The sequence below is a fragment of the Bos indicus genome, chromosome 11 (genome assembly GCF_029378745.1).
Source record: "Bos indicus isolate NIAB-ARS_2022 breed Sahiwal x Tharparkar chromosome 11, NIAB-ARS_B.indTharparkar_mat_pri_1.0, whole genome shotgun sequence".
Classification (NCBI taxonomy): domain Eukaryota; kingdom Metazoa; phylum Chordata; class Mammalia; order Artiodactyla; family Bovidae; genus Bos; species Bos indicus.
In genome coordinates, this window is record NC_091770.1 from 92,287,757 (window position 1) to 92,313,338 (window position 25,582).

Below are 25,582 nucleotides of genomic sequence, written 5' to 3' on the forward strand. Positions count from 1 at the left end.
TCGGCTCGGCGTCGCCATGGCAACAGCGGCTTAGGGGGCGGGGGCGACGTGGCTGGCTGGCTGGCGGACGGGCGGGTGGCGCGGGGTGGGCTGGGCCGCGCTGCGCGGGCCGGGCCGTCGGCGCTCGGTCGGCAGGCGGGCGGCGCGGGCCGCGAGCTGCAGGGGCCGAGGCCGAGCCCGCGCCCGCCCTCGGCCGCGCGGCCGCCCGAGCCAGGGCGCGGGTCCCGCGCGGGTCCCGGACCCGCCGCCGCGCTAACCCCGCCTCCCCTTCCCCCTCTTGTCGCCCCGCGCGCAGGGCTTCCTCAGCCGCCGCCTCAAGGGCTCCATCAAGCGCACCAAGAGCCAGCCCAAGCTGGACCGCAACCACAGCTTCCGCCACATCCTGCCGGGGTTCCGCAGCGCCGCCGCCGCCGCCGCCGCCTCCGCCGCGGACAATGAGAGGTGAGCCCGCCGCCGGCCCGGCCTCCGCGCGCCGCCGCCCCGGGATGCGCCCGGGAGGGCGCGGGGACAAAGCGAGAGCCGGGACGGGGGCGCGCCGAAAGCGCGAGGGCTCCCCACGCCGCCCTCTGGCAACTTGTGGGGCCATCTCGGACCGAGGAGGAGCGACGGGAGGTCCCATCTCTCTTCCCCCGGGTGGGTGAGGACGAGGTGCCCGAGCCTCGGGTCGAGGCCGGGAGGGAAGTGCCTTCCCCGAGAAGTCCTGCCTCGCCTCGCCGTGGTGGGCATTGTTTCCCGGGCGGTGCAGTGCCCGGCGCTGGGGGCTGAAGTGGCACCTCCACCCCAGGATCCATCTCCCTGCCTCTGGAGCCCTTGAGTGTCCGATACAAAAGGCATTTCGGCTGGGTTTTACGGAGACCCAGCGGTGAGGAAAAGGGTGAACATCTGGAGGGGAGGAGCAGGGGGCTGGGTCGCTTAGGGGACACATCTGCTCTAAGTAGGGCGCGTGCTCCGCTGGGGGCTGGGGCGAGCGAGCGGGCAGTGCCCGAGGCCAAGGAAGAAGGGCCTCATCCTTTCCAGCCCCGGGCAGCTGCTCCCTCTCTCACCTCTCCACTCCCAGGGGTGTCTCCAATTCCCCGTTTCCTTTTCCCGGGCCAGACTGGAGCAGGTGTGGAAATTCCAAGGGGAGGTGGCTTGTGGGGCAGGGGAGAGAGAGGAGATGGTTCAGGCTGCCAGGAGTCACTGGCTAGAGCAGGCTTCAGCTCGCAAGGGCAAGCCATCCTGTCCGCGTGCAGGGGCACTGGGCGGACACAGCCTCTCCTTTCAGGGCCCAGGTTCCCCTCCTTGAGCATGCCAGCCCTGGCACCTTCCTGCTTGGGCACAGACATGGTGATGGATTCTAGTGCCAGTTAGAACGTGTCCCTGCTCGGCTAAGTGGAGGTGAAGGAATGGGCAGGCACCAAGGAGCCTTTTCAGCATTCAGCCTTGTGTCTCAGGCCCCTGGCATCTGCCTCCCTTCATAGGGCTGTGCCCCTGTGTATGATTGGCAAGTTGGCACTCCCTGTAGGGGAGGCACAGGTAGAATGAAAATGTCTCTCCCCTCCTCCTTAGTTCCAGCAGGCAGAGGAGTACAAGTTATAGCCCAACTCCTGCCCAAGGTTGACTGACTGTTTAACTGACCCCTAGCATCTTCCCAAAGAGTACCCCTTCCACCCTCCAGGAGAATTACTAGATCTTTAATTTTCACCCACCGGGAGCTGCTCTCTCTAATGCATCCTAACTGCTGCCTGCGGCTGGTTTCCTTCCCCACGCTGCCAACCCCAGTCCGAGGCAGGACCCTCAGCCTTTCTCTGATGGCCATAGTGCCCCAGGGGACCAGGCGTGTCCTGGCAGGAAGATTTAGCCAGGCCAGAGCTCGGTGCTGGGTGCAGCCACTGCGTCTTTGAAAACCTCGATTCCCATCTTTGTTATTGTCTGGGCGGCAGGCCACCCGGTTTGCTGCCTTCCTCCCTCCGACTGGCCCCTGCCTTCTCCGGCTTTCTCCCTCGGGAACATGCCCTTCGCTGCACTTTCCTGGGTGGTGGTCAGGACCCTCTGCACCCGCATGCGAGACCTTGTGTACGTACCTAGTTTTGTGTGCTTGTGTTGGTGGTCCGGGGAGCAGGAGAGATGGCAGGCGGTCCAGCCTCTGAGTGTGTCTGCCCTCCGGGAGCAGACAGCGTGCATGCTGTGTTTACCTCCCTCCAGCGGGCAGCCCGCACTGAGATGCTGCCGAGCAATCCGCTGGCAACCCCGGGCGGAGGTCGGGACGTGGTCGAGATGACCTGGAGCAGGTCCTGCCCAGCTTGACTTCAGGTCAGCTTTGCCACAGGCCGGAGGGGTGCGGAGTGGGGGCCGTGGTGGGGAGTAAAACTGTGAGTCTGTTTCTAGCGCCAGTGGTGAACGGTAGCTGGAGCAGAAGGTCACTGGTGGCGGTGTGGGATTGTCTTATTAATTTTCTATAAACAAAATCTGGCTTGGAGGCTTCTCTGGCACAGGAAGGGAGCCCAGATTTCCACGGACAGGCAGAGAGATGGAATTTGAAATCCTTCTACCCAGCCTTGGAGCTGAAATAGGCTCTGCTTAGACTGGGATCTCCTGATTTGCTGCCTTGCTTAGAAATAGATTGATCGCTGCCGCTGGGATGGACGGGCAGGTATGACTCTGGGGCAGTCCCTGGAGGCGTCCTGTTTGGAGTTGAGTGAGTAAAACCAGCTCTGGCGACCCCACCCCACCCCCCAAGCTCATGGTCAAACCTGGGTGAGTGCAGAGACGCCTCCCTGCCCCCCCACTCTGACGTGGTGTGGTGCTGCTGAGGCTGGGTGGACAGATCAGCTGCCTTCCGACTTGGCCCAGCAGTGAGGAGGGGGTTGAATCCTGGCTCCATGGGACCCCGCCAAGCTGCCATGCCTCTCCCTGGGAAGGGGGTAAGTGCAGAGAGAGCAGCCTGCATGAAGGGATGGGCATGGGAAGCGGGGTGGGGGCCTCTAAGGTGACCAATGTGAGCTGGTTCCTGTGGCCTCCTCATATGGAGAAGGAACACCGGGCACTGGGGGGCGGCCGCCTGGGTTCTGACACTGGGTGAATCTGTCTGCTCTATGGCTGCTGCCGAAGCGGCTTTGTCGCACGCTTTCTGCCATGCTCCGCAAACTGCTGTGTTGGGAAGGTTATTTTTTGTGCCGGGATCCTCTCATCTGGAGGTTGGGAACCAGTTGGTTCTGTTCTGGGATCTTTCGGCTCCCTGGGAACAGGAGTCTGGTCCAGGTGTGGAGGCGGCGGGGAAAGGGATGTTGTCTGATTATGAGCCTGGAGTCAAGCCAGCCAGGGCTGGGGAGGGGGCACAGCTGAGCTCTGGGAGGTCCGAGGGCCATAGATTTGAGCCTTTATACTTATTTCCCTGAAAACAGCCTGGGGAGGTTCCCAGCTGGTCTCCAAGATCACTGGGCCCCTCAACATTCATTTCTTCTTTGGAGGTTCTGGAGATAAGCACCAAGGACAGGTAATCGTTCCCCGTGGATAATAGAAATGAATGCCGCTCCGAGGCGTCCCAGGTGAAAGGTGTGCTGGCAAAAGCTTTTTTTTTTTTTTTGCAGACTGGAAATTTTCCTGCCTCATTTACAAGACAGTTTTAATGTTGGTAAAAGCGATCTTGGATGTGGTGTTTCTGCCCTCCCAGAAGATAATTTCAAACTCACTCATTTATTTATTAATGTTCCTAAGTAGCTGGGAGGGTCAGCTGGCAATACAGTGCCTTCCTCATTTTTTTCCCTCCGCGGTATTTTCTCTGGGTGATGCTGGCCCTCCACACAGGTGGGCAACCCAGGTGCCGGTACCCAAGGCTGATCACGTGGGGAGCAAGGGCCTGACTACCCCTTCCAGGGAGTATGTGTGTTGCTGGGAGTTCCCACACCTGAAAGTTACTAAGGTAGGATTCCGGGCAGTGTAAGACTAAGGGAGGGAGATAATTTGGAGGTAGGGATGAGGGCTTTCAGGGACCCACCACTGGCCCTGAGTAGGCAGAAATCAGTTCTGTCCCTTTGGGTGAGGCATTTCTTGGAGCAGGGAGAAGGAGCTTGGTGAGGAACTGGAGAAAATGGAAGAGGGGATCTGTTTTCTGTTGACAGTAGATGCAAGCTGGGCTGGGCACCCAGGCCTGGGTGTTCTTGACTCTCTCCCTCCCCTGCTGTAGACAGCGAGTGCCTGGTCCTTCTCCGCCTTCTCTTGGGTGATCTCAAGATGATCGTGCATTTCAGTGTCTGGGAGTAATGGGAAGTACGTGATCTTTGGATTTAAAGCCAGGCAGTTCCTGGGGCAAGTCACCTTAACTGTTCTGAGCCTCAGTTTGCCCATCAGCAAAATGGGTCTGATGATAATCACGTCGTTGGAAACATTAATATTAATATATTCATCGTGCACTTAATAGAAAATGTCCTGTTCAGTGCTGTTTCCTTGGCAACTAACACTGGGTTTTGCACATTTCTTAAATGTTTCTAAAATTTTATTAAATAAGTTATAACACATGAAAGCGGTTAGACAGCCGTGTTGTAGGTTTTCAGTAAGTGGAAGTTAATATTTGGAGGGAAAAGTCAGTCCGTCTTGGTAAGCCTCCGTTGTCTTCTCTGCAGTGTGGGAATAATAACGTGCAATCACGTTATTATTATTCAAGAGATGGAACTAGATGCTACTCTCCCTTGAAAGGTGAAGAGGGCTGTGTGGAGGATCACAGCTACTTTGAACACAAAAAATAGCCTAGTAGAAAGACCCTGGGACTTGTCTGCACCCGAGAAAGCAAACCTGTTCTATATGTGTTTTAAAAATCGATTTTTGATGTTTGGACCATACTTCTTTTTAGTAATCTAGGCGTTTATGTTATGTCTAGTTTTTCTTTATTAAAAATGGTGCTGGTATTTAATCCTTAAATATGCATCATTTGTCTCCATCTGTGATTGTTTCCATGAGATAAAGTCTTAGAATTACTAGGTCAAAAAATAAGAGCAGTTTCAGGCTTTTGATAAGTATGCTTCCCATCGAGAGCCTGTAGTAATTTACACTCCCCCAAAGATTTTTGAGGGTGCCCACCTGTTTCTTCGCGCCTTTGAAACATTGGGTGTCATCGGTAACACGATCTTTGTCGTTTGTGTAGGCAGAAGAGTGGCATTTCTTTGTTATTTGCGTTTCTTGCTGGTTAGTCACTGAACATTGTTTTCCTGGGTTTAATGGCCAGTAGTGCTGTGCTGCTGCTTTAAAGTCTTGTCTGTTCCTGTCCTTTGCCTTCTGAATGTTCTGACAAGCCCTTTGCAAGAGTCTTCCTTGCCCTGTTTGGCCTTCCTTGGTTCCTTCACCACCATCCATGTAGGTGGATCTTTGTTAAATGGGCCTCTGCCTTCCAAGTGGTATGGCAGGGAATTCATTAATGACCTGCAAGGAGTGCTCCCCAGCTCCCCCTCCCCTGCTCTGCTCTCCATAAGGGAACCAGATTTAATTCTTAATCCGATAATTATCGTAAGGAAGCCTGGCACTTACACAGCACTTTGAGAGGTCTGTTGCTGTGCAGCGCCGGTAAGCAGTGCAGGGGTTGTTAGATTCAGGGAAACTGAGGCACGTGGGCAAAGGCATGGTGGTGGGACCGTCCCAGAAGCCTGGCCTTGCGTCCAGGTCCCAGCCCCCCTGCAGCGTGGTACTCGGAGCCCCATGGGCACCTTTGGGGCAGGGCTGACTGGAGCCTTGCCAAGGAGCATGTGATTCTAGGCTTCGTCTCTAGAGGGAGGGGGAGCCACAGAACATGACCCGGACGTGGAAAAGAACCAATTTATTTCTGCTTTCTCGTTTTTATCACCCTCCTTTTAGATCTGCAGCTCCCTCGTGTGTATCTTCCAGAGATCCGAGCTGGGCAATATTTTTAGGAACGGCGGAAATTAGCTAGTAAGGATGTGATCAGCCCCAAGCTGGGGTTTTAAAGGCTAGAGAAGCCTTTTCCTGTACAGGTGGCTGTAGGCATGTACACATGCCTTTGACATGCACACGAGTGCACGTCTTTATATGTCTTACAAGTATGCATCTGCCCTCATGAAGGTGTGTATATGTGAACATCCTTGTACGTGTTTGTAGCTCTGAAATGATGAATCGCATGTAAAGCATTTGGAACAGTGCCTGGCACTTGATGTTGGGTTGGACCACATGAAGTGTTTCTGTAGGTCGATTATGGACATATGGTTCATTCTAAGCGCTCAAGGAGTTCTGGCTACTGTTCTTACTGTGTCTGTTTTCTCATGTGTATGTGTCTGCCGGCATGTACATCTACATGCCTCCTGTTTTACAGTGTGTGTGGTGTGTTCTGTCTTGAGCTCTCACATGTGGGTATCTGTGTGCAGGTGTGCAGTTGCTGTCTGGGCGTGTGGCCGCTGAGCCAGCCAGTTTTGTGAACAAAACTGCCTGCCTTCCTGGGGAAAATCTCCCACGACTCAGCACCTCCCCAGGTCGTCAGGAGACCCCTCGTGCCCATAGGTGCCAGCAGAGCCCAGCCCTGGATGCCAGGCCTGGGAGGTACTGCAGGGCCTTGCCCATTCTCCTAGAAAAACCCTGTCTATTTCCAGGTCCCAGGTCTGAGGATATGCAAATCGACTCTTTAATGGAATTCCTTTGCAAAATATTACTCGAACCAGAAAGTTAATTACCAGGCTCTAATTAATGGCTATTTTAGAGGGCCACAGAAGAGAACTGGAGATCACAGGAAGACCAAAAAGGCAAGAAGGAAAACATCCAGCTCCCACGGCTGGCATGGTGACCTCTCCCCAGGCGGCCGGGCCTGCTTAGCTGCTTGCCAGCCAGGCCTCCTGGGAGATCGGCCACGGTGAGTGGAAAAAGGGCTTCTTGCGTGAAGAACCTCACATGCTGGGTCTTCTGGCCGCTGATCTATCAGCCTACAAGGAGTGACTTGGGCTGCATTCCCGGCCTGGAGGTGGGGTGTGCAAATGGCGGAGGAGAGCCCGACCAGATTGGGGTGAGGCTGTACCACACCCATCCCCACCCTCTGAAGCCCCCAAAGCAGCCAGGCAACATATCCACAGCCTGGGCTATGGACGGGGCAGTCACCAGCCACTCTACATGGAAACTGACCCTTAGTTAGTTAGTTAGTTAGTTAGAACAACTAACCCCTGAGTCAGAAGGAATCTCCATCCTTTGTGGGCCTTTGCGGGTAGGAGCCTGTGGGTGGATGCACAGCGTCTCACACATACCAGGGCACAGTCCTGCCTGCAGGCCACGCCACATGCCCCCACCCTGGGCATACATAGTAAGAACCTCCCTTTGTCACCCCACTTCCTTCCTGCTGCCACTTGAACCTGGAGAGCCTCAGGCCAGGCTGGAGCCAACGAGTGCAGGGTCACAGGAGCCTGGCTTCTGGCCTGCCCCGCTAACTCACTCAGCGCAGTCTACCTTGGAATAGTCTGTTTCCCCAACTCATCTCTCCGGATGGGCTGGCAGGGCAGAAATTGACCCAGATGAAGGTTGGGTTTGCACTTTTCCCCACATCAGGCACTCGGAGGGGTGAGTTACTCTTTGTCATGATGATTCCCCCCTCTCTTGTCCAGTAGGCAAACCCCCATGGGGGTCCCGTCTAGCTCTGGCCACCTCCCAGTTCACCCTGGGACCGTCACCTGCCTCCAGCCCTGACCTTTCTTCCAGCCTCAGGCCCTTGTTTGCAAAGCCTGGTTGTAAGAGAGTGCTACGGGCAGAGATATAGATGCCAGCCTGGCAGCACAGGCTCTAATTTGATGCGACATTGTCGTAGGGAGTTTTCATACCGAGGGCAGTGAATGAGTGCAGCGTCTCCCTGTGCCCACTGACTAAGGGGAAGTTAATTTCATGCTCTGTCTTGTTGACGTTCGTAATCAAAGCTTCGTGTTGCAGCTGCAGACTGTTAGCACGTGAAGGATGTGTGCGCCTCAGCAATTACTGTTTCCGGCGGGGGAGGAGATTAATAGGTTGTTAACAGCCCCACCCCTCTGCTCCTATTACCTTTCTTTCCCCCTTTCTCCCTTCCCCAGATTTCATCAGGAAACTCTATCCCAGCATCAGCTCTGATAAAATCCCACTCTTGTCTTGGAAACTGAGGGCCTGGCCCCTGAGCCGGACTGACCACCCCACCCTAGGAAGATACCCAATAAAATGTAGATTCTTGGGCCCCCACCCTGGACCTTTTGAATTAGACTCTTTGGCCTAATTGTGTTTCCCCAAGGTGTGAGAACCTCTGTCCAAAGTTTGTGCCTTTTGCCGAGGACAGGGCTCTGTCCAAGCAACTTGCTTCGGCTTTGCTATATTCTTATTGATTCCTCATGGTAAGAGTGTTTTGTGTTTCTCTTTTCACTGAAACTCCAAGAGGGGAATGTTCCTGGCCCAAAGTCACATACTGGGGGGCCCCAAGCCAGGCGATCCACTTCCTGGTTGAGACCTAGAATCCTCCCATGAGCATGCTGTGCCCTTTTTTATTAGGTTTGTGATGTTTTTTGAAATTACCTTCCCCCTTTGATAGGAGTCCTTCCTGTGCTTGCCCAGGGCTCCCTGCTGTAAAAAGCACTTTCACCCTGTGCTCCAGGTCTCCAAAGGGCACTTGGAGCAGTTAGGGCATTTATGACTATGGTCTGCTTTCTACAGGTGAGGCTCAAAGAGGTATAGGGAATCCGAGCTGGAGCTGGGATGTGTCTCCTAACTCCAGGTCCAGTGCTTGGCCCACCCGAGCCACTGAGGCTCTCTGCTCTTGCCAACTTCCCTGTTATAAGTGGTTCAGAGAGGTGTACTCGGTCCTCTCTGGAATTACCAGGATCAAGTGAATAAGGTGATTCAAGCCCAGGCCCACTGGGTCAGAGCCCGTAGGATAGGACTAGCTAATTTAGGGCTGGACCAGGTGTCCTTGGCCCCACCTGGGAGTGGAGCTCTCTAAGGACAGCCTGGAGAGGCTCAGGGATGAGAGTGGCGGTCTGTGCAAAGGCCCTGAAGGGGCCAGGCGGGCAGCGTAAGCTGTATCCCCAGCTGGGGAGGCCAGATGCCTGCTGAGGTTGGGGAGAAGGCTGGGGGGTGAGGCAGAGGAATCTGAGCCTGGAGGGTGTGGAGCTGGAATGTGAACCCACGACTGCCTTACAGCCCCATGCCCTGTACTGCCAGCTGCCGGGGAGGTCAGCAGGTGTAGGCTGGTCCAAGGCCAGCTCCACCCACTGCTTCTCTTTGAACCTCAGTTTCCCCATCTCAACAAAGCAAAACAAAGACTAATATCTCAGTGCCTGGGACTCTGATATTCCTGGAGGGAGGGCGCCCAGCACAGGGGAGCGTCTTGTTTTTCCTGGGCTTTGCTACACTGCCTTCGGGTCGTGAAGTCCCTGGAGGTGGTGTGGAGCTAGGGGGGCCAGGATGCCTTTCATCTCGGCACTCTTCATGGCAAGCTTCTCTGCTGAGTGTTACAGTATCACCACCACCCACTGCCCTGCATGGCCACCTGCTTGATGGGCCAGGCTCCATGCCCTGTGCCTTTCCTGTGATTTCTCATGTCATCTTTACACCAGCACTCTGAACGATATTGCTTGTCCTCATTTTTCAGAAAAGAAGATTGAGGCCCAGAGAGACTGAGCCACTTGTCCAAGTCACACAGCTCATGGGTAGGATCCAAACCCAGGCAGTCAGGCTCTATTATCAAAGGCCCCTCCATCCACCACTGTTCTCACGGTGTCTGTTTTCCAAACGGCCTGCTCAGTCGCTAACGTCACTAACCTGCCTGCCCCTCGTGGAGCGTCTGCCGCGTGCCAGGCGCTGTGTGTTGTCTGTAGGTCATCTCTAATCCTCTTCACTCCCCTCGTTCATTCTCCACCCCCAAGTTACAGGCGCTGAAACTGGCCTCAGAGGGGTAAAATAACTTATTAGGGCTTACCTCATGATGGATTTAGGATCTAGGTCTCTGGACTCAAAGCCAGGATCCTCTCCAGTGTAGTAGCTGACATGATGGACAGATCCCGTGGGCTAGGCCTGCTCTCAGCACTTCACAGAGAGGGACTCACTCCAACCTCATGACAGCCCACGTGCTGCTACTGATTATTGTTATCCCTGGTTTACAACCAGGAAGCATGGCCTGTCCAGCCGGAATGGCAGAGCTAAGATCCTAACCTAAGAAGCCTGGCTCCCAAGTCTGTGCTCTTCACTACTGCACAGGCCTGCCCCTTCCTATTTTACAGACGAGGAAACTGAAGCTCCAGCAGGTAAAGGCACTTGCCCCGATCAGACTGCAGGTGGGTGGCAGAGATGGGGTCTGTACTTAGATGTTTCCGGAGTTTTACTGGCTCCCATGGGCTTTCTTGGTGGCTCAGCAATAAAGAATCCACCTGCAGTGCAGGAGACACAGGAGACATGGGTTCTATCCCTGAGTCGGGAAGATCCCCTGGAGGAGGAAATGGCAACCCATTCTAGTATTCTTGCCTAGAGAAGCTCATGAACAGAGGAGCCTGGCAGGCTACAGTCCATGGGGTTGCAAAGAGTCGGACACGACTGAAGCGACTGAACACGCACACACATACATGGGAGAGTGTCCTGGGCCACCCCAGGCTCTGCAGGAGGCTACTATGGGTGCTGAAGTTCTGGAAGAGTGGAGGAGTGTGGCAGTGCAGGCGGGCCTTCCTACTGGTCTCTGTGGGTGGGGTCCCCATGGTGTGAGGCTAGGGCTGGCTCAGGGACCATACCCCCATTTGCAGTTGCTCAGTGATTATAAGTGTCTTTCTTCATGGGCACCCCCAGCAGTCTGGGCCCCCACACCTCTTTTGCTCTTGGCAGAGTGAGCACAGCTGCATTTGGGTCTGTTGATTGATGATCTTGGGTGAGGTGGGGGGGTGACAGAGGTCTTGGGTGGGCTCACTGGCCTTGCATAGCGCACCACCCCCCTACCCCAACCCCCACACTTCCCCAGATCAGCATGATCACTCTCCTCACTGCCCAGGAGGATGAGAGAAAGCTGTGATGCTGGTGGGCAGGGCCTCCCAGTCCAGGCTTTGATCTGCTCATGTGGGAAGACGGGTGCGTCTGGCACCGAGACCTCTGGCTGGATGGGCTGAGGGGGCTGCTATAGTCATGCAGCCAGGTTCCCAGCCCACCCAGCCATCTGTGGACCTGAGATGGCACTGGGCACCTGCACAACTGCCTGAACTCAGGGCGGGGACAGAGCCGGGGTGGTGACAGCTGGGCCATGGGCGGGGGCTCTGCCGAAAGCCCCACCAGCGCGCGCTCGGTGGTCATGTCTAGCTCCTCTGTGCACGTGAAGTTCACGTTTATTGATGATGGTTGTTTATGAGGCTGCTGCTGCTGCATCGCTTCAGTCGTATCCGACGCTGTGCGACCCCATGGACTGCAGCCTACCAGGCTTCTCCGTCCATGGGATTCTCCAGGCAAGAACACTGGAGTGGGTTACCGTTTCCTTCTCCAATGCATGAAAGTGAAAGTGAAGTTGCTCAGTCGTGTCCGACTCTTAGTGACCCCATGGACTGCAGCCTACCAGGCTCCTCCATCCATGGGATTTTCCAGGCAACAGTACTGGAGTGGGGTGCCATTGCCTTCTCCCCTAGTGAAAACCTATTCCACAAATTTCAGAGTCAAGGGATGTTGAACCTGGCGGGGAATTCTGTGAGCAATCCATCCAGAGTTCATCAGACTCAGCTCCTGGTTCCTGGGGGTGAGACTAGAGGTTCCCCTCCAAAGGCGCCGTGGGCATCCTCACTCTAGGCCCTGAGAAGTCCTGCAGGAAAGAAACTGGTTTCATCTTTTTTAATCCGAGGTTTCCTGTCCCCCACCCCCACCCCGGGAGCAGTAGTATTCTGCAGAACCTTCTTGGGTAAACACTAATTTGAGGTGTTACCTCTCCTTAGAAGCGTGGTTTTTAAGAGGAGACTTTGGAAGTATTCCATGCCTTGAGGACCTGTGGGAGCAAGCCTTGAATGCTGGCCTTGCTGGCCTGGCAGCAGCTTTGGGGATATATTATTTTTTTGGAAAAAGGCACCCCCAGGTCTTCAGAGTCAGCTACTAGCTCTTCTGAGTGTGTGGTTGGGTCTAGCTCTGTTCAGAGCCCTCTGTGGGCCCAGAAGGGTGAGGGGTTTATTCCCCCTTTCCTGGGCTGGGTGACTCCCTTCTTGTACCCAGCTGCTTGGGCTCTGGGCACCCCCTCCCCCCTGGACTCCTGCAGAAGACAGCAGTCGGGCAGAGGCTGCCCACTGATTTGCATAATTGCACCGTCCCTGAATAATTAATAAAGCTCTGTCCTTGCTGGGAGCAAAGTCTGTGCCATTATGGATGGGTTTGCCATGGATGGGTTTGTCTGAGCTCTTCCAGGGAGCCAGTGGTTCCCGGACTCATCAGCCGATCCTGGCATGGAGCCCCCCCAGGGAGAGGAGAGGGCACTGGGGTGGAGGGGTGTATCCACGCGGCAGCATCGTGGGCGGGACCGGTCCTGCCTGCTGCCTTCTTCTAGGATCCACACCTGGGGCCTGGACACACAGGCGATTTGAGGTTCTGTTTCACCCACTTCCTGTGGTCCCATAGACTCTTCTACTCGGAAATGGTCAACTGTCGTGGAGCCTGAGCCCTGCTTCCAGGTAGCCTGGAGGAGGCCCTTGCTGACCCAGCGCGTGAGGGTAGGGATGGTGAGTTTTCAGGCAAGAGCAGGGAAGGAGGCATTTCTGCTTGAGGCTTGCTCCTTCCTGAGTCCCTCCAAGTTTCTGGGCTTGTTAAGTCCAGAAAAAGCCTGGGAGTGACTCCTCCTGGACATGTCTAAGTCCTCTTTTTACGTTGTCTCACTGAAGTGAGTGTTCCCTCTGGTCATATGGGTTTGTCTCCCTGTCATGCTGGAAAGGGAGGTTGAGGGCTGGGTCTCCCCCTGACTTGTCACTGATGCTGGGGAAGGTCCTATAGTCTGTCCAATCAGGGTTGTACTTGAGAGTACATTGTACTTGAAGGTTGTATTTGAAAGGCCTTGTTTTCTTCCCTACGTCCCCTATCCATTATTCAGAGCACCCACAGGAACATTTCTCAAACTGGGTTCTGTGGAACCCTACATCCTCGCAGATGTAAATGGGCATTTGTGATGAGGGAATTCAGTAGTCTAAACAGGTAGAGGAGCATCCAATGAACCAAAGCAAGTAAATTGTTTCAGTGCTTGACTGCTGGGAGCCTTTCCTCTGCCATTGTGCATCTGGGTACACAGGAGGGGAAACAGGATGCTTTGCTTCCCATATTCATAGGCTATCCAGGGTCTGCTTGCTCATCACCAGTAATGGGGAGATGCCATCCCCTTGGCGAGCAATGCCAAGTCTTGGAAACCTTCCCTTTTGTTAAGCTTAGCTGGCCAGCATTTAGGTAGCACTTTATCATTTACTGCATGGGGCTCATACCCGCTAGGCAGATGTCAGGGCAGGCATTATTCCTTTTACAGATAAGGAAACTGAGGCTCAGAGAAGGTCATTCGTTATTCCACCCAAAGCCACGTAGAAAGTAGCAGAGCTGGTACTTAAACCCAAGTCTGCCAGCTGGATCTTCAGCTCTTTCCCTTAGCCACCAAGAAGCCATTTGCTCCCAGGGTAAAGATCAGTGTGACTGGTGGCTTTGGTCCCTAGGACCTTGGGGATCTGTTACCCCTACAGCCCCTGTCCCAGCTTGCCTCGAGGGAGTTTCTGGAATTTGGAGGTAGGAGAAGTGTTAAACTCTGGTTTGATGGGATCCCAGCTGTGGGGCCTGGTTTGGGAGCCATATGAAGATATGGCTCATCACAGATGCCCAGTTCATCAAACCGTCCCTGGCTCTCACCCTTCAACTTTTTGTTTTTACAGGTGGGCCACGTTTGAGGTGCCCCACTAGCTGGTAGGGCCCTTGTCTTGGGCCGGAGATGGTGGTCAGGGGGTAGAAGAGGAGGAAGGTGGGGGGGGTCCTGCCACTGTGTCTTTCCTTGGGCCTTTCTGAGAGCTACTAGCCAGGCCTGGTGGATGGCCAGGGGAAGTTTGGGGTGGGGACCTGTTTACATCAGGCTGGCTTGGAGGCTGCGCTGAGGCAGAGGTGTACAGCCTTAGGACTTAGACCAAGTGTTTCATGTCTCAGGAGTCTCCTTGGGTCAACAGTGCCACATGCCCCAAATCCCATGGAGAGCAAGCCACACAAGGGCGCCCTGATGGACAGAATTTTGCCCTGCCAACACCTCAACCTAGGTCTGGATCCGGCACCCTAACTTCCTGTGTGATCTGGGACAAGTCATCTAATCTCTGAACCTCCGTTTCCTCATCTTTAAAATGGGTGTGATGATGGTGCCTGCCTCCCAGGGTTCTGTCCCTGGGACAGAACACAGGGTCATGTATGTCCCCTGATAACTTCATCATATCATCTCATGTGCACTCAGTCTCACACGTGTGCGCACAACCGTGGTTTTGAGCTTCCCCTGGAGACCTCGGAATCCTGTCAGCAGATCCAGCCCCACTCTCCTCACGTCCAGCCCATCATGTAGGAGGAGGCAGCCCGAGACAGGCCTAGAGAGCCGTCGCGCGGACACTTCTCCCACTTAGAAAATCAATATTCTGTGGTCTGCCTAATTGCTCTGTTGCTGCTAAATGAGTCATTATGGAGGGAAAATAGCAAATGCATTGTGAAATTAATGGGAAAAAATAGTTGGCAAATGACTTGCTTTGCTTTTGAAACTCCAAGAAGGTGTTACTACGAGAAATCTGGAGAGCCACGTGGGGCCAAGTCCTGGGAAGCAGCCTCTGGTGGATGGCCAGGGGCAGTTTGGGGTGGGGACCTGTTTACAGCAGGTAGCCTCTGGGGTTGTGAGGCTCCAGAGGTGTCAGACAGCCTGAGAGGGCCCGTGCAGGGCAGGGCGCTGACTGGGGTATCACGGGTTGGAAGCGGGGGTGCCTGAGTGGTCAAGTCTGGAGCCAGGGCGGAACACAGAGCTCCAAAGGCCTGTTGCTGGATATCCTTCAGTTAGGGCTCCCTGTGGGCCAGACCTGTCCTGCAGGTCAGTGTGTGATTGCTGTGAAGGCCTGTGTCCTGAAGGCACTGGGAGCCCTGGAGGACTTGATCTGTTGGGGTGGTGAGGGTGGTGTCCCCAAGGAAGAGAGGGGTGGGCTGAGCTCGCAGTGAAGAGCCTTTGCAGGTGGAAGAGCTTGTGCAGACCTGTGGGTCTGGGAGCAAGGGGTAAGAGAAGGCCTCATAGCATTCCTAGAAAATGCACATTTTCTTCTTTTATGTGTGAGGAATCGGAAGCCGAGGATGGCTAAGAGACTTTAAGAGACCTGCACGAGGTCCTAGAACCTTTAAATGGCCAAGTTTGGACTTGAACCTGAAAAGAAAGAAAGTGTTAAGTCATGCAGTGTGTCCAACCCTTTTGAGACCCCATGGACTGTGTAGCCCGCCAGGTTCCTCTGTCCATGGAATTCTCCAGGCATAATACTGGAGTGAGTAGCCATTCTCTTCTCCAGGGGATCTTCCCGACCCAGGGATCAAACCTGGGTCTCCTGCCTTGTAGGCAGATTCTTTACCATCTGAAGCACCAGGGACTTGAACTGAGGCCTAGGTAACTGTCCATTATGGTGGGTGCCCACCTAACTTCAGGCACCTGGCTTAGGCACTTGCTGCTCTGCAGCCAGCATCAGGGACCCACCCCTGCAGGGCAGGGCTCTGCAGAGGACCCTCCTGAGCTGAGGAGGTACAGAACTCCAGAGGAGTTGGGGGGCCCTACCAGCCCCAATCCAGGCCTCTCTGTCATTACTGGGCTTTGCTTTCTCTTAATGGCAACATGACGTGGGTAATTTTCTTATGATCAAAATACCAAGACCACTAATGGCTCCTCTTTGAAAAAAGATCTCTGTAAGCAACACATTTCTCCCCCATGAATTGAGTTGATTTATTCCCTGCCATTAATCTCAGCTGGCCTGATCTCATTGGGTGGGGCCTACCAGCTGCCTGCAGGTTGACCAGAGGCATGGTCAGCTGAAGGTGCCGTGAGACTGTGGGCCCCAGTCCCACAGGAAGTAGCCGCAGCAGATAGGAGAGGCCATGCATGCCTTGTGGGCACTGGGAAGGGGGCCTTGGAAGGCATCAGAGATCACTTTGTGAGCAGCTCTGGGATTTTCCCATCCCTGGCAGGGACCCGTGCCTCTGGGGGATGTTGGCGGTCAGGTGCTCGGTTATTGGGCTACAGAATAGCCCTGGGGCCGGAGATGCCACTGGCTGCTCCAGCTTGGGGAGCCAGGTGGGCAGCTGAGACCCCGACAGGCAGGAAACCTGCCCCGGGTGCTCTGCTCCAGCTGTTGGCCGAGAGTCATTTCAGCCCAAACTCAGCTCGGATTGGCACTTCCCTTCCCCTCATCCAAATATGAACTGCAGCCTCGCTGGTGAGAGGCTGAGTGTTTATTTGGTCTGGTTGAAGAGCCCCAGCCAGGGCCCTTTGTCCTGCTCAGATTCCACTTCCAAAAGAAGTCAGCTGAGTTCTTCTGCTAAACAGCAGGGCGTCTACTGTGGGGTTCCAGGCAGGCCGGGGGCTGACCCTGAAGATATAAAGGGAGTCCAACTGTGACTGTGCTGCCCGTGGCAGGGGGACACCAGTGGCTCCCTGGAGTTGGTGCCTCTAGGTCTGCTTTCTGGTCTTGCTCCTGCTTCTCAGGGAGCTGGTCCCTCCCTCAGAGAGAAAGGCAGACCAGACCAGTGCGAGGGCTCTGACCCTGGGTACCAAATCTCAGGTCTCCTCATAGACAGTCCCTATCCCTCCATGAAGGCAGACTTGGACCAGTCTGGGCCAGGCAGATGTGAAGCAGAAGAAGCCAGGTCAAAGCTTGTCCCATACTTTTTATTCTGCCTGGGCCATGAATGGATTCCAGACCTTAGATCCCTCGATCTCTGCCCGAGCTTGGGCAACGTGGACATCTGCCTTGTTTGCATCTGCTCTGTTAATTTGCAGGAAGATGGTGGGCTGATCTCAGGAGGCTCCATAGCTTCCTACATGGTCTTTGGACAACTTGCTGGTACCCAGGGAATCAGCAGGCAGCCTGGTAATTCGTCACCATTTCCAGTTGGCCATCCTTGCTGCTGTTGTTATTGTTCAGTCACCAAGTCTGTCCAACTCTCTGAGATCCCGTGGACTGCAGCACGCCAGGCCTCCCTGTCCCTCACCATCTCCCGGAGTTTGCCCAAGTTCATGTCCATTGAATGGGTGATGCCGTCCAACCATCTCATCCTCTGTTGCCTCCTTCTCTTTCTGCCTTCAGTCATTCCCAGCATCAGGGCTTTACCATCTGAGCAACCAGGGAAGCATCCTTGCTGTCTCTACCTCCTAAGCCCGAGTGGCCACTTAGCCAGCTGGGTTCCTTTGGTAAATCTCTGCAGCTACTAATGATTAGTGATGGCTGGGACTCTGTCTCTTTTGCTCTTAGTGATTACCTGGAAGTGAGTTTCAGTGAAGGCAAGACTCATACCGTGCCCCGCCCCCAGGCATACACGTTTCAACCATCTCTCCTCTCAGAAGGACAGCCCCATGGCCTCTCGTGTTCAGTTTAGTCACTCAGTCGTATCTGACTCTTTGTGACTCCATGGACTGTGGCACACCAGGCTTCCCTGTCCATCACCAACTCCCAGAGCTTACTCAAACCCATGTCCATCGAGTCTGGCATCCCCGTCTCCTCCTGCCTTCAGTCTTTCTCTGCATCAGGGTCTTTTCCAATGAGTCAGTTCTTCGAATCAGGTAGCCAAAGTATTGGAGTGTCAGCTTCAGTGTCAGTCTTTCCAATGAATATTTCCTTTAGGATTGACTGGTTTGATTTCCTTGCAGTCCAAGGGACTCTCAAGAGTCTTTTCCAACACCACAGTTCAAAAGCATTAATTCTTGGGCACTCAGCTTTCTTTATTGTCGAACTCTCACATCCATACATGACTACTGGAAAAACCATCACTTTGACTAGATGGACTTTTGTCGGTAAAGTAATGTCTCTGCTTTTTAATATGCTGTCTAGGTTGGTCATAGCTGTTCTTCCAAGGAGCAAGTGTCTTTTGATTTGATGGCTGCAGTCACCATCTGCAGTGATTTTGGAGCCCAAGAAAATAAAGTCGGTCACTGATTCCATTGTTCCCGCATCTATTTGCCATGAAGTGATGGAACTGGATGCCATGATCTTTGTTTTCTAAATGTTGAGTTTTAAGCCAACTTTTTCACTCTCCTCTTTCACTTTCATCAAGAGGCTCTTTAGTTCCTCACTTTCTGCCATAGGGGTGGTGTCATCTGCATATCTGAGGTTATTGACATTTCTCCCAGTGATCTTGATTCCAGCTTGTGCTTCATCCAGCCCAGCATTTTGCACGATATACTCTGCACATAAGCTAAATAAGCAGGGTGACAATATACAGCCTTGACGTACTCCTTTCCTGATTTGGAACCAGTCTGTTGTTCCATGTCCATTTCTAACTGTTGCTTCTTGATCTGCATACAGATTTTTCGGGAGGCAGGTCAGGTGGTCTGGTATTCCTGTCTCTTTAAGAATGTTCCACAGTTTGTTGTGATCCACACAGTCAAAGGCTTTGACATAGTCAGTAAAGCAGAAGTAGATATTTTTCTGGAACTCTCTTGCTTTTTCAATGATCCAGCAGATGTTGGCAATTTGATCTCTGGGTTCCTCTGCCTTTTCTAAATCCAGCTTGAACATCTGGAAGTTCATGGTTCATGTACTGTTGAAGCCTGGCTTGGAGAATTCTGAGCATTACTTGGCTAGCATGTGAGATGAGTGCAATTGTGTGATAGTTTGAACATTCTTTGAGCCCCTGCTTTGTCGTTCTGTCCTGGAAAGTGCACCCTGGGTCCTCTCCAGGTGATGCCTGTGTTCCCATGGCAGGAACTGCCATCTTTCTCACTGACTTGGGGACCAGGGTCTTCCACTGAGTGGTGGCACTCAGGGACAGACAGGATTCTGGCCCCCAAGAGGCCACTTGTGAAGGGCTGGTTTGCTGAGCTTGCCTGACTGTCAGAGCAGGTGCAGACACCTTGGCCATGCCCTGTGGGCTTTTTATCAGTGGTCACTTTGGAAGCCACTCATCCCCGTGGTGGAAACACATTTCTGAATGAGAGGAAACGCTGCATCCACGTGGTGCAGTCGTACAGAAAGCCATTTAATGGGCTGGCTTGTTGCTGCCCCCGCACATCGCAGTGCTGCCCGGGGGCTCCTGTGAGTCTGCCATGGGTAAATTCACTGAGTTTCACGCGTGTGTTTGTCACATGTCAGTCACCCACCCGAGCGTGCTTTAGCGTGGCCTACATCCTGCTTCCCAGCACACTGGGCTCATAGAACTGCCCGGCACCTTGCCTCTCCAGGCTTGGTCCTCTCCCTGAGCAGTTATTCTTGACCCGGAGGGGTGTGCTAAATGCTGTGAGAAGCCTGGGGAGCCTCCAGGCAGGAGAGCAGCCTCCCCTAGCTGCTCTCCGCTCAGCTCTAACCCCTCCATCACCTTCTTTCTCCCCCCTCAAACCCCCCAATCCAGGCCCCTGGGTCCCCTGCTGCTGCAGGGCTCTCAGTGGAGGGGCAGGGACCCCTTAGTGGTGAGTAACCTCCTGGATTGGCCTGGGTTGTTGAAACTCCTGCCACAGAAGCCTCAAGCCCCCAGCCCCGTCCCTGTTTGGGATCGTTGTGACAAGGGGCTGGTCTCCATCCCATGAGGCAGGCGTGCCCACACTTTCTGTCCAGATGGCTTTTCCTGCCAAGGTTTCAGAAGAGCCAGGCACCGAATGGGCAGGGGGAGGGGGGCTAGCCTAGCCTAGCCGGTGGCCCAGGAGAGAGCAACTGGTTCTAAACCACCCTGCCTGGGAAGGCAGACTCTCCGGGCTGCCCTGGCAACAGCTCGGAGCCAGCCTGTCGGTGTGGCCGCTGACAGCCGCAGCTCCTGACTGGCTGCGGCGCCCTGCTCCTCCCCTGCTCCACGCTCGCTCACTCTCAGCAGCTCCTGCATCCTTCCTTGAAGCAGATGGTGCAAAGGAGGTGCGTGGCTGGGGGTCCTTGGACTCTGTGTGGCTTGCACGCTCCCACGCGTGGGTGGGTCACCCTCAAGGGATTTCACCAACACCACTGGCCCGGGTTGGGTGCCATTCATTCAAGAGCAGGCTGCAGGGAAAACAAAGCCTGACTCTGAAATCTTCACAAGCAAGACTCTCGGGAGTGCCCAGCCTCCCTGCGTCTCCCTCCCCAGAGCCTCTGTGCCCTGGTCACCCCTGTTTACTCAGACACGGCAGGCGGATGCCTCGGATTGCATCCTGGCTCCACCGCCCCACAGTGCTGTGACTTTGGGAAACTTGCTTAACTCTGAAATGGAGACACTAGCCATGCCTGTCTCGAAGGTGGTCAAGAGGAGTAAATGAGGCTTGTAGCTAAATGCTTAGCTGAGCACCCTGAGACGTGCCCAGCATCACCAAAACATGTTCACTGTCACTGTGTCAAGGTGTCTGTCTCAACGTTGTTCCCTCGCTCTGGAATCCTCTCTTCCCCCAGCTCTTCCTACTTTGATCCTACCTGTCTTTCAAGCCCTGCCTCCTTCTGCTTGAAGCCGGTGCTGAGCCCCCTCGCCCAATCCCAGGTGAACCTCCCTTTGCTCCCTATTTTCTGTGCTTCATTTTTGGGTCTGCTCCCCTGGTGACAAGTAGGGTCTCTTGAGGGCGCTGCCTGGGGTCTTTTGAACTGTACTTGTCCTGCTCTCCGGAGTGGAACAAGGCTGGATCTGGGTCTAGCTCCTTCCCAGCCTTCCACGACCTTGGGGTGAACCTGGAGACGCTCTCCCCACCCCCAAATAGAGCCTTGCAGGGCTTAGACTGAGGGGGTCTTGAGATCCCTTCACAGGTAGGAAAGCCGTGGCCATGAGTGAGAAGGGGGCTACCCAGGGGCACCAAGGAGTCCAGAGGCACAGCACCCCCTGCCCTGCACTTCTCTGCTCGGGGCATGGGCAGGAGTTGGAATCAGGGAGGGCTTCACTGAAGTGGCAGGAGCTGAGGGTTGAAAGAGGATGAGTTCATCAGATGGCAAAAGAGGGGAGAAGAGCAAGAAGGCAGCGGGCATCCTTGAGTGAGCTCGGGGCGGGAACTTTCATGTCCTCTTGGGACCTGAGGCTGCTTTGGGAGGCAGGAAAGGGCTCAGAGCTTCAGGGGAGTGGGGAGTCGTTCAGAGGAGCAGAAGCAGCAGGTGAGGAGAGGAGACACAGGTGAGCTGGGTGGGAGCTGGGCTCCGGGTGTGGGTGTGGGTGTGTGTGTGTGTGTGTGTGTTGGGGGGCAGATTATGCGGAGGATGGGTGTCAGCTGAGCACTCCCTCCGTGCCGGGTGCTTTGGGACCTGAGAGATGGGAAACCAGGTGCCCAGATGTTTGGTGAACTTGACCCAGGTCACACGGGCTGGTGAGGGGCACAGCCAAACGGGGGACCCCAGGAGCTGTGACTCTCCAGGCTCCGGTGAATACCACCCTTTGGGGATGGGGCAGCATTACCTCTGGGGGTGGGGCCCATGCGTCTGTATTCTTTAAACCACTCCCCTAGCTGGTGTTGGGGCCACAGAAAGAGTGTGGCCTTAAAAAGCATTGCACAGAGGCTGGCCAGTGTATGTACTGTGTGACTGTTAGTTCCTGGCACACATGTCCGGGTGTACCTGCACAGACGTGGGTTGCTCGCCACACCTGGCAGCTCTGTCTTTAAGCTCAGCTGTCGGGAAATGGGTAGCACGCCATTTCCTACAGCTGGGTGGCCCTGATTCTGGTCTCCACTGCCAGGCAGCCAAGAGGTGGGGGTCTTGTAAGACATGGGTCTCTCACCCCACCTCAGGGAGCCCAGGCCCCCCACAGTGGATCTCATAGCATCCCAATCCTTACTTCTGGGCAGTTTTTCATGGTATGACAGTTGTCTGCAAGCCCCACTGAAAGGCAGACCCTTTGTTCTGGGCCCGGGTACCTTGCAAGCATGGGTACGTGGGCTTCTCCGGTGGCTCAGTGATAAAGAATCTGCCTACAGTGCAGGAGATGCGGGTTCGATCCCTGGGTAGGAAAGACCCCCCAGCCCGCAAAGAAGGAAATAGCTGCCTGCTCCAGTATTCTTGCCTGGGAAATCCCATGGACCAAGGAGCCTGGCGGGCTGTAGTCCATGGGGTCGCAAAGAGTCAGACACGACTGAGTGACTGAGCACAGCAGCACCTTGCAAGCAACCTTGGACAGCGAGGGGCCCACTAAACGTTTAGCCCACAGACGATACATTGATTAGCCCACAGACGATACATTGAGCACCTACTGTGTGCTGGGCGCTGTGCCAGGTGCTGGAATAGTTAAATTCACAACGGCACTCCGTGACTCACAAGCTCCCCCGGGTCCCATTAGGAGAGCGATCGTTTTGGAGCAGGTGTTTATCTCCCCATTTTCCAAATGAGGAAACTGAAACTCCGAGAGAGGAAGCAGGTAGCCTGAGGTTGGCCAAGCCCCTTCTCCTGGTGGGTGCCCCTTCCCGGGCTGGGAGTACACGCTAGGGGCTGTCAGCTGCTGCCCTCCCATCGGCCCTTACTGAGCATAGTGCTGTGGACCAGAGAGGGTGCTCCCAAGTTGGCAGGGAAGCCAGGCCCACAGGGACGCTGTTTCCCAGGAAGCAGGGCCCCAGGGGTGCGACCAACACCTGGCTGTCTGTCAGTGATCCCCTCTCGCCCTCCCCTGCCCAGAATTAGGGCCATCCTCTGCCACCCACTAAGGACCTGGCTGTTGGGGACAGTGACTGTGTCGGGGTGAAGTCAGAGGCAGGAGAACAAAGAGAACCCTTGCAGCCAATGTGACTCTGACCTTGAAAACCCAGAAAAAGGGAAGAGCTGGCTATGGGCTTCAAAGGGGGGCAGGCCTCCTGCAGGTGGGAATGGAGGAAGCCTTGGCTTTGTTAGTTCTTGCTGCCGAATCTCTCCTTCTCAGTTTAATAAAAGTCCTGGGGATCGTTGTTTGTGGGCCGGCTTGGAATCCCGCCACTTTGATTGAAGGCAGGAGATGCCAGGAGCTCTATCTACTCTCACCTTGGCTGGACTCCAGAAGACATGGCTTCCAAAGCAAAGATGAGACATTGGTGAACGTCTCGTCACAGCCCTAGTGTCCCCTCTGGGGGTGTGCCCAGCTGTGTGAGAGGGACGCAGGACGGAGGAGCATCGTCCCTTCCCAGCTTGTGGTCCTGCAGGGAGGCAGACAGCACTCGGGTCTGGGCCCGGCCAGGCTGAAGCTGTGTGTCTCTTTATAATTCCACACGTGATAAGTGACTCCTTACCGTGCGCCAGGTGTGTCCCTGGGCTGTGTGGTGGGCCCTGCCCCGTCCTGCCGGCCGCCACACAGGACCCCCTGGCTGAGGCAAGCGCAGATGTGGTGGACACTGGCAGTCTGGAGGGTGGGTGTCCTGCTAAGGGACAGCAGCCCCCGCCCCATGGCACTGGGCCTTTGGACTCACAAGTCAGAAATCTCTAGTGGGCTTGGGTGACATTTTGAAATTTCACATCTTTCAGTGTTGGTAATGGATTCGAAACTTAAAAATGTCAAACACCGTGTGGGCTAAACAAACATGAGTGTGGACCAAATGTAGCCCGTGGTTTTTAGTTAGCAAGCTTTATCCTAAAGGCTGGACAAAACCCAGACGGGCAGTGGGGAAGTGGGCACAGCGTCAGGGTCGGGGAGCCACCTGGCAGGGGCGTGGCCGCGGGAAACCTGCAGGACCATTGGGACTGAAGCGGGGGGAGGGGTGGGGGGACTGCAGCGGCAGACAGATGGGGCCACGCCTGTTTGTGGAAGCGGGGCGTGCCTCGCTGATGGTCCCAGTCCTGTGCGGCAGGTCTGACCCAGGCTGCCCTGAGCCTGCTCAGCTGTGTCCCTGGCCCCAGGCCAGGTGCTCCTGCCCACCCTGTCACAGTGCATGAGAGGCTTTGGGGAGAGAAGAGTGCAGGCAGAAAAGGCCGTAAGTCTTTCAGAGGAAGCCCCAGACGCAGGGTGTCTCAGAGGTGTGACTGCACGGCTCTGGGGTCTGTCCCTCTGCCTGTGTGCCTGTGACACTGTCCACCCCCCTGTCCTTTGCACTTGCTCTCCTGCCAGCTCTGCAGCTCCTCGGGCTCTATAAACCTCTAGAAGCGGGCTCTCCCCGCCCCCCTCACCCCCCACAGGGATCCTGCATTCTTCTGAGGGTTTGAACTGTTCTGGCCAAAGCCTTGTCTGGGTTTCTTCCTGTTCAGACCTAACTTTTGTTTCTCCACCCTGTCTGCCACTCCCTTCATATCCTTTTTTTTTTTTTTTAAAAAAGACGTTTTATTTATTTTTAAAAGATTTATTTATTTATGGGCTGTGCTGGGTCTCTGTTGCTGTGCGGGCTTCTCACTGTGGTGGCTTCTCTTGTTTCGGAGCACAGGCTCTCGGGTGTGTGGGCTTCAGCAGTTGTGGGCCCCGGGTCCTAGAGCACAGGCTTAGTTGTGGCGCGTGGGCTTAGTTGCTCTGCGACATGTGAGATCTTCCTGGCCCAGAGATCGGACCCGTGTCTCCGGCATCGGCAGGCAGACGCTTCACCACTGAGCCACCCAGGAGGCCCTGTATCCACGTGTGAGTTTTTTTTTTTTTTCTAACTGCTCCCCAGCAGTTTGTCCAGCAGACTCTCATGGGCATCCACCATGCACAGGACCCTGGACCAGAGACAAAAGGGTCAGAGAAGCCCAGTGTGGCCAGGGGTGGAGGGAGGAGCCAGAGAGGGACAGCGCAGGCTCCACCCCCAGGGCCTGTGCCAAGGACAGTCAGGCAGCAGATTGGGACGAGGGGAGCTGACTCTCCGGGGAGGTGGCTCCGTGATCCCCACGTGGGTGTGTCTGAAGGTGGCGGGGTAGGGGAGGGATGTTCTTGGCTGGTTTCCAGCCCCACCTCCTCCCACTCTTGGTCTCCCACTTAGGCGTTCAGGGCGGCAGCTGGCCCGGGCGAGGCCCCAGGCAGGAGAAACGAAATGTGAGGCCAGCACTTGGCCTTCCGGAGGAACAGGTGCCAGCGCCCGCCAGATTCCTCACCAGTTCTTCTCATTCACTTCCTTTTCCTTGACTTGGCAGTCTTCTTTTTAACATAAAGGTAGTTGGGAACACAAGCACAGAGGGCCGAATTCCAGCCAGAGGAGGAGTGTGAAGCAAGCAATGCAGTTTCTCCTTGCACACCACTGCTACCCCGACCCCGAACCACCACTGACTATTGCTCGGGGCTTCCTCTGTGGCTTATAAAAGAGTTTTCTCTGCTTGTGTGCTCGAGAGTGTGCCGTCTGGCTTAATCTTACCTCCTCGGCCAGTGGAGGGGAGAGGAGGAAAGCTGGCTGCTCCCTGGGTTCCCACAGACCCCAGGCTTCCCCTGCTCAAACCCTTCCTCCTGGCCCCAAGCTCTGGGGGCAGGCTCCACGGGTTGGGGAGGGAAGTGAAGTGAAGTGAAAGTCGCCAAGAGTCGTGTCCAACTCTTTGCGACCCCATGTGCTATACAGTCCGTGGAATTCTCCAGGCCAGAATACTGGAGTCGGTAGCCTTTCCCTTCTCCAGGGGATCTTCCCAACCCGGGGATCGAACCCAGG

At 55.1% G+C, this 25,582-nt stretch overlaps 1 protein-coding gene across 11 annotated transcripts in view; it reads left to right on the forward strand.

The window, feature by feature from the left end:
• DAB2IP (DAB2 interacting protein) overlaps positions 1-25,582 on the forward strand; it is a 212,022-nt gene that overhangs the window by 121,951 nt on the left and 64,489 nt on the right. For 9 of the 11 annotated variants that reach the window (XM_070799191.1, XM_070799188.1, XM_070799194.1 and 6 more), the window contains one exon: positions 296-441. The exons of the other annotated variants lie outside the window; for them this stretch is intronic. In XM_070799191.1, the coding sequence (XP_070655292.1) occupies positions 296-441 (146 nt within the window). The remainder of the gene's footprint in view (positions 1-295; positions 442-25,582) is intronic. 11 annotated transcript variants of the gene reach the window in all.